General features: G+C 43.8%; 1 protein-coding gene across 1 annotated transcript; it reads right to left on the reverse strand.

Annotated features, from left to right (window-relative positions):
* Window positions 1-1,964: 1,964 nt before the first annotated feature.
* Window positions 1,965-2,927, reverse strand: LOC112061379 (olfactory receptor 14A16-like). Its single transcript, XM_024114374.3, has one exon. The coding sequence runs from the start codon at window positions 2,925-2,927 to the stop codon at window positions 1,965-1,967; it is 963 nt and encodes a 320-aa protein (XP_023970142.2).
* Between the last annotated feature and the right edge of the window lie 5,038 nt (window positions 2,928-7,965).

Genomic DNA, 7,965 nt, shown 5'->3' on the forward strand with positions numbered 1-7,965 from the left:
ATCCACTAAATCAATCCCTGTGTCGATCTCCCCATAGTGAAAACAAGCCCTCTGATACCTCTAAGGGACTGCCAGATAGCTGCGGGGGGAGGGGGGGGGGGTTCCTTTTAAAAACTGCCTCCAGCTAAAGGGAAAGGAACAAGGGGTGTGGATAAAATGAAAGCCTGACTTAATACTTTACATTTCAAATACTGTGAGTGGTTTCTTTTCCTGTCTGGATATTTAATAAAAGGTTAACCGGATTTTTAGTGGTGTGTTTGCCATAGTGAGAAGCAGGCTGTGGTCTCTGGACACCAAGCTCTGGAACTTGTTTAACACTGTTTAGTGTTGGACAGTGACTGGGTTATGTTAACACCTTCAGCCCATTTTTTCCCATCTAAATGAATAAATTAGGCACTTATCCAAGGGGCAAGGCCCCTAACATGTCATTACTAATACAATACAATCCCAGCACCATTCAAATAATCCTTTCAGTAGGAAAACAGCCATGCACAAAGCTACAGAGGCTCCTTCCCATGTCTTGGTCATTGTGGAAAGCAAACCTTCAGCTTGCTCAGGAAATAGAAATATCAAAGAGCTGACACATTGGCTTCCCAACCACAAGACCAAATATTGACACCCCATGTAACAATCATTTCCCTCTCCTCCCCCAAAAGAATAAAAGAACAAAACCAAATTGACCAACCGATCAATAAAACAATACAAAAGGCAGATAAGGAAGGTGTTAGAACGTGGCCCTTATCCAGCTGTCCAGTCACCTGTCTCTTGCAAGAGGGCCCAATCAATGGGAGCCACGTACTTCCAAGGCAACTGCATCTGGGTAGAGTCTCACCAGTGTTTCTAGCTCTGGGGCTCTAGGGAACACTCTGATCCCCTTCCATTGACTGTGGGAGGCCATTGTCCAGCTGCCTTAGAGTTCAAAACCAGTGTCTGAGTTCTCCCAAGCCCCCAATCACTCACACACTCCACCAGAGCTTCACCTAGCCTGTGGTCCCTTTTGGCTTCTAACTAAACCTCTTTAAGAAGAACAGGGCAGGAAGGCAAGGAACATGGGTGTAGCAAAGGGAAACTTTATGCTGTAAGCCCTTGACAGACACAGATCTGTAAAACAAGACAGTTCTGAGAATCCCCCTCCCCCGGACTGATCTGTGAGTCCAGGGTTCATCCATGTTTCAAACTTGGCAGAGTCCCACAGCCATATTGCTTCTGAAAGTCTTTATTACACGTGGCCATGGATGGCTCCATGCAACCACAACAGGGGCATCACACTGCTAAGAAGGCCCCAGTCTCTTGGCCATGGGTTCAAACTGTGAAGTTCCATCTCCCACTTCCATGCCTGTGGGCTCCCTGTATAGAAAAATCATTTTCCCTGGGAGTGGGCAAGTAGCGGAGACACAATAAAGATCAATGGCCACAGACTAGCATTGATGGGGGCTCTCAATGATGGTCCTTCAATGAGGTGTCAAAGACCTCTCCCAGGCAGGGCAGCTGACTGGAATGCAGCACAATAGGCTGCCATTGAGCCAGGTCAGACTTGTCCTGTTACCGTGACAATATTTCCACATATACTACAACAAAATTCACAACATGACACCATAACACCACACTCTGTCACACAAGCAAACAATTCACCAAAAGCCATGGTATCCAAAGCAGCATTTATACTCCCAAAAGGAAAAGGGTCAGAGACCTCATCAAGTCCATTCGGAACTTGATTATGGCTATTCATTGTAGGTGGAAGGTGCTGAGATGGTGTGATGGTGGGTGGCAATACAGGATAGATGGATAGATTCTGATCTTATTTATATAGTTGTAAATAGATAGTAAGTCCATTGTCTTGACTCTGCATTTTTACCAGTGTAAATGCCCCTTTCTGCATAAGCAGATTTCAAAACATGTTTTCAAGGAGACAATAATGTTTTCATTTTATTATATTTAAAAAGAAACACAGAAAGAAATCACGATCAAAGATGAAAGATGGACAGTTCATTTTTGGTGAATAACCTCCCCGCCATGAGTTTCCTCAGGCCAGCTTTGATCTCCTTGTTCCTCATGCTGTAGATGATTGGATTCATCATTGGAGGCACCACAGAATAGAGAACAGGCACCATGAGATCTAGTCCTGATGTTGAGCTGGAGGTAGGTTTCAGGTAGGCAAAGACTATAGTGAAAAAGAACAAGGAGACCACAGTGAGGTGAGGGAGGCAGGTGGAGAGAGCTTTATGCCGGCCCTGCTCAGAGGGGATTCTCAGCACTGTGGTGAAGATCTGAACATACGACACAACTATAAAAACAAAGCAGCTGAAGGCTAAGCAAACACTAAAGATAATAACCGCCGTTTCATGGAGGTATGAGTCAGAGCAGGCGAGCTTGAGGAGCTGGGGGATTTCACAGAAAAACTGATCCACCATGTTGCCTCCACAGAAGGATAGTGCAAACGTGTTCCCGGTGTGCACTGCAGTGTAGACAAAAACACTTATCCAAGCACTGGCTGCCATTTGGACACAAGCTCTCCTGTTCATCACTCTCTCATAGTGCAGTGGTTGGCAGATGGCGACGTATCGGTCGTATGCCATGACGGTAAGTATGGAGTACTCGGTTACAGCAAAGAATATAAAGAAAAAGACTTGTGTGACACATCCAGAATAAGAAATTGACCTGGTGTTCATGAGGGAGTTGGCCATGGATTTGGGGACTGGCACAGAAATGGAGCCGATGTCTAGAATGGACAAATTCATCAGGAAGAAGTACATTGGGGTGTGAAGGTGGTGGTCAAAGGTAACAACTATGACGATGAGAAGATTCCCCAACAAGGCTGCCAGGTAAATCACCAGAAACACCACAAAGTGCAAAATCTGCAGCTCCCGAACGTCAGAGAATCCCAGGAGAAGGAACTCGGTCATGGTGGTTCGGTTGGACATTTCCATCTCCATTCGTTGTGTCCTGCCTGTGGATGGAAGGACAAGGGCAATGGGCAAGATTAGGGTGACAGAGAAAATGACCTAATTCTCTCTCCGTAATATCTCATGATGGGCATGTCAAAGATGCACAGTTCTTGTCACTTCCACAGACTCGAAGTTGAGAGTGCTCCTTACCCCTGTGAGTCAGAGCACTAGTGAGATGCATTGTCACATCGGTGAATACTGGATTATCGCCTTTAAAGCTAAGGGTGATGGATCAGTTTACACCATCTGAGGATCTGGCCAATGCGGTATGAAGGCTGGAACAAAGTACAACTACATCCAACATTAATAGCCCATATGGTACCCGATTGTGAGAAACAGAAGGCTCTAAATTTGGGCATGAAATGTTAATACTAACATGGCTAATACTGATAGCAATGCTGAAATAGTGATTCCCACTTTCCAGAGACGTTTAACATTGACTCACCCAGCCTCCTACGTGGCAGCTTTTCTGTAATGATTCCACCCCCAGACCATGTAAATGGCCAAATACTGATTTACACATTGATTTGTGGCAAGAGAAGTGTAAAAGTATAATTAGGCAGGCCAGAAAAGAATGCGAAAAGCAACTAACAAAAGACACAAAAGTTAAGCAATTTTTCTTAAGTATTTTGGAAGCAGGAAGTTTGCCAAACAATGAGTGGGGCCGCTGTTTGGTCAAGGTGCAAAAGGAGCTCTCAGGGAAGACAAGGCCGTTGCAGAGAAGCTAAGTGAATTATTCGCATCAGTCTTTGCTGCAGAGGATGTGAGGGAGATTCCCACACAAGAGCCATTCTTTTTAGGTGACAAATCTGAGGAACTGTCCCAGATTGAGGTGTCAGTAGAGGAGATTTTGAAACAAATTGATAAATTAAACAGTAATAAGTCTCCAGGTCCAGACTGTAGTCACCGAAGAGTTCTGAAGGAAATGAAATATGAAATCGCAAAAACTACTAAATGTGGTAAATAAACCAACACTTAAATCAGCCTCTGGACCAGATGACTGCAGGGTAGCTAAGCTAATGTGATCCAGTTAATATAACGTACTTGGACTTTCAGGAAGCTTTCGACAAAGTCCCACACTAACAGCTCTTCAATGAAGTTAGCAGTCATGGGATAAGAGGGAAGGTCCTCTCATGAATTAGTAACTTGCTAAAAGATAGGGAACAAAGGGTAGGAATAAATATTCAGTATTCACAATGGAGAGAGGTAAATAGCTGTGCTCCACAAGGATCTTCCCTGAGACCTGTGCTGTTCAACATATTCATAAATGGAGTGAACAATAAGGTGGTAAAATTTGCACAGAATACAAAATTACTCAGGATTGTTACGTCCAAAGCACACTGCGAAGAGCTACAAAGGGATCTCACAAAACTGGGTGAATGGGCAATCAAATGGCAGATGGAATTCAATATTGATAAATGCATAGTAATGCACATTGGAAAACATAATCCTAACTAAACATACAAAATGATGGTGTCTAATTTAGCTATTACTACTCAAGAAAGATCTTGCAGTCACTGTGGTTCATTCACTGAAAACATCTGCTCGATGTTCAGTAGCAGTGAAAAAAGTGAACAAGATGTTAAGAACCATTAGAAAAGGGATAGATAATAAAGCTGAAAATATAATACCAGCATATAAATCCATGGTACGCCCATACCTTGAATACTACCGGTATGTGTAGTTGTGGTTGCCTCAACTAAAAAAAAAAAAAAAAAAGATATATTATATATATAATTACAGAAGAGCAACAAAAATGCTTAGGGGCATGGAACAGCTTCCATATGAGGAGATATAAAGAGACTGGTATTGTTTAACTTAGAAAAAAGATGACTAAGGGGGAATATGATAAATGTCTATAAAATCATGCATATTCTGGAAAGAGTGAATAGGAAAGTGGTATTTACCCCTTCACAGAACAGAAGGACCAGGCATCACCCAATGAAATAAATAGGCAGTAGGTTTAAAACAAACAGAAGGAAGAATTTCTTCACATACCAGACAATCAACTTGTTGAACTCATTGCCAGGGGATTTTGTGAGGGCTGAAAGTATAACTGGGTTAAAAAAAGAATGAGACAAGTCCATGAAGGATAGGTCAATCAATGGCTAAGAGCCAAGATGGTCAGGATGCAGCCCCATGCTTTGGGTGTCCCTAAACCTCTGTTTGCCAGAAGCTGGGGATGGGCGACAGGGGATGGACCATTTGATAATTGCCCTGATCTGTTCATTCCCTCTGAAGCTTCAGGCACCAGCCACTGTCACGGACAGGAAACTGGGCTAGATGGACCATTGGTCTGAGCCAGTGCGGCTGTTCTTATGTTCTTATTATTTAAGACACCAAATCCCACTGCATTTCCATCTCTGGGTGATGACGGACTAGTAGCATCCCTCCATTATTGTGCTGTATCCTTTCCCTCTGTGACTTTATGTCTGTACAGGCAGGAGACTTGGGTTCTGTTTTTGTTTATGGCACTGACCTGCTGTGTGACCTTGGGCCAGTCACTTCTCCTCCCTGTACCACTGATTCCCAAAACCCCTTTCTCTGGCTTGTCTTCTAGGACTGGGAGATGTGGGGTGGATGGCCAGTGTCTTACTATGCGTATGTTCTGAGCACGTCTTGGCAGCATTGCCCCTTAGCTGGCTGCAGTGTGGGACAGAGACTACAGTGGCGATGTCCTAGGGCATGGTCAAGATGGAAAGGTTTTGGCTGGGAGCTTTGACTCTGTGTTTTCGCTTCAAGTTGTTAGTATGTTTAAAATATATTCTGGTGTCAACTTCGCTTCTCACTCAGATTAACCATCCTGCAACTATCCCTTTGTAACAGAAATAATAGAGGATGAAACAGAGGGACTTGGGGGTGAAATTTTAATATGAATTGAAATTATTAATTTTCCGCATCCTAGCACAAATCTAAGTTTCCAATTAAGGACAATCAGACTTTTTTGGCTTTAATTATCTCAAAGGAAAATTGGGTTTTCAATTGAACACACGTTCATGGAAAATCTCTGCTATCCTCCATATGTATTTTGTTTTTCAAGGATAGCAGAGGCTAAAACTCTTCAGTTTTCAACAGCTCTTACCTAAAATTGCCTTGTTCTCACTTCCCAGAATGACAAAAAATGTTTGGGTTTTCCCAATTTCGATGAAAAGTCTATTTTTGCTGCTAGAAAAATTTACAAATAAATAAGTGTGGCTGGTGCCAGATTAAATTGATAGTAAAAGTCTTCAAGAATTCCGACTGTCATGCGTATTTATGTTCTTAAATCTGCCCTGTGTATTAATACACCAACATATTCAGTGAAAAAGCAAACTTACGATGCAGATTTTTGTGGAATTTCTCACAGCTAGCGAAGCATTTGATCCTCCAGGGTTGTGATTATTTTGTCATTATTGATCTGTCTGTCTCTCATGCCCCCATCACTGTATTAGCCCACAGCCCTTTCCGTGTCCTCCACTGGAGTTGCTGGGTCTCTCTGCAGTTCCCAGCAGACAGGGATCCACTCCACAGATGGATGCTCCCTGCTCCCCTCCTGGCCGAGACGTGATGAACTAAATAGGATGAGGGACTGAAAGCCCCTCCTATCTCTAGAGCTGACCCCAGCTTGTGCAGGCTCCAGAGATGGTCACAGCGCAGGATGTCCCTGCTCTGGGGCTAAATGTCTGAATATGGTCTCCAGGGCTGTGAACCCAGCTCTGCTCTCAGCTCTGGAGCAAACCACCCTGACAACGGGCCCTAGCTGAGCCCAATCCCCGAGAGGGGAACAGCACCTGCCCTGGATCTCACACAGTGGTAGCATCCCTGGAAGGACCCTTGGCTAAAAACATGGGAGGGCTGAGGCACAAAGGGTGCCCCGAGGGGTTGGCAGAATAAAAAAATATATTTACTGTAGCATCATGTGACCTGGAATAGCTCAGAGCCCAGCGGCACCAGAAACACAGCTGTCCTGGAATAGCCTGTTCCTTCATTAACGCCACAACATTGCCACGGCCAGAGCAGACATGTCGTTCCCTTGCATTGCATCAACAGCTCTTGGGATGCAGCCATCAGAGGAGCCCACAGCTCAGCCTGCCCTGGCTGGTTGAATTGGGTTATTAAGAGGAACCCAGAGGCACACACTAAAAACTAAGGACCAGATCCTCAGCTGGTGTATTGACAAAGTTCCACTGTCTTCGTAGTAGCTACGGCTATTTTCACCATCTCGGGATCTGGCCCTTTGATTCTAATGGAGCAATGGCTGATTTACTCCAACTGGGAAACTGGCCCATTACACAGTTTTAAATCAATTAAATACAGTTTTAAATTCTTTGCCTGTGAGTTTAAACCGATGAGTCACGAGTACCTGACCTGTTTATTCATTCTTAGTTCTTTGTCCCGTGGGATTAATTACAAGAATGTAACTTTTAAAGGTTATGCTGTGATTAATTCCCACCAGGGCAGAACTTCAGAGGAATTCAGTGCTGCTAAGATTTTCTCTATCTGAGCTTCAGTTCGTATTGGGATGAATGATCCAACTTCTCTTGCTTGCTTTCTCAGCAATTGCATTATTTCCTTACCTCAAACAACCCTGAAGGCGCATTAGGCTGCAGGTGCAATGCTGCATGACATTTTAAGATGTTTAGTTCATACTGGTTGCAGGTATGGCAGAGAGGCTCAACAAACATAAACGCCCAGATCCCCAGATGGTGTAAATTGGCATAGTGCTGTGGAGCTGGGCCAGTTTACATGAGCTGAACATCTGAAGTGTGAAACTTAGTGTGATGTTTATTCCTCCATCTGAGTTCTCATGGTTTAACACCCAAATCCTGTTTTAATATTCCAAGATGATGGTTAATAGGCAGAAACCTGTGAGATGTGTACCCAGCTGGTAAATGAACTGATTAATATGGGGGCGCAGCAGCACCAGTATAATCAAAGTTGCTTGTGACACAGTTTAAAAGTTGACCTTTCGAAGAACACTAATATTGACATGCTTAGGCAAATTTCTTTGAAATTTGATGCTCTTTAGCTGGGTTCAAGG

This window comes from Chrysemys picta, chromosome 13 (genome assembly GCF_011386835.1).
Source record: "Chrysemys picta bellii isolate R12L10 chromosome 13, ASM1138683v2, whole genome shotgun sequence".
NCBI lineage: Eukaryota > Metazoa > Chordata > Testudines > Emydidae > Chrysemys > Chrysemys picta.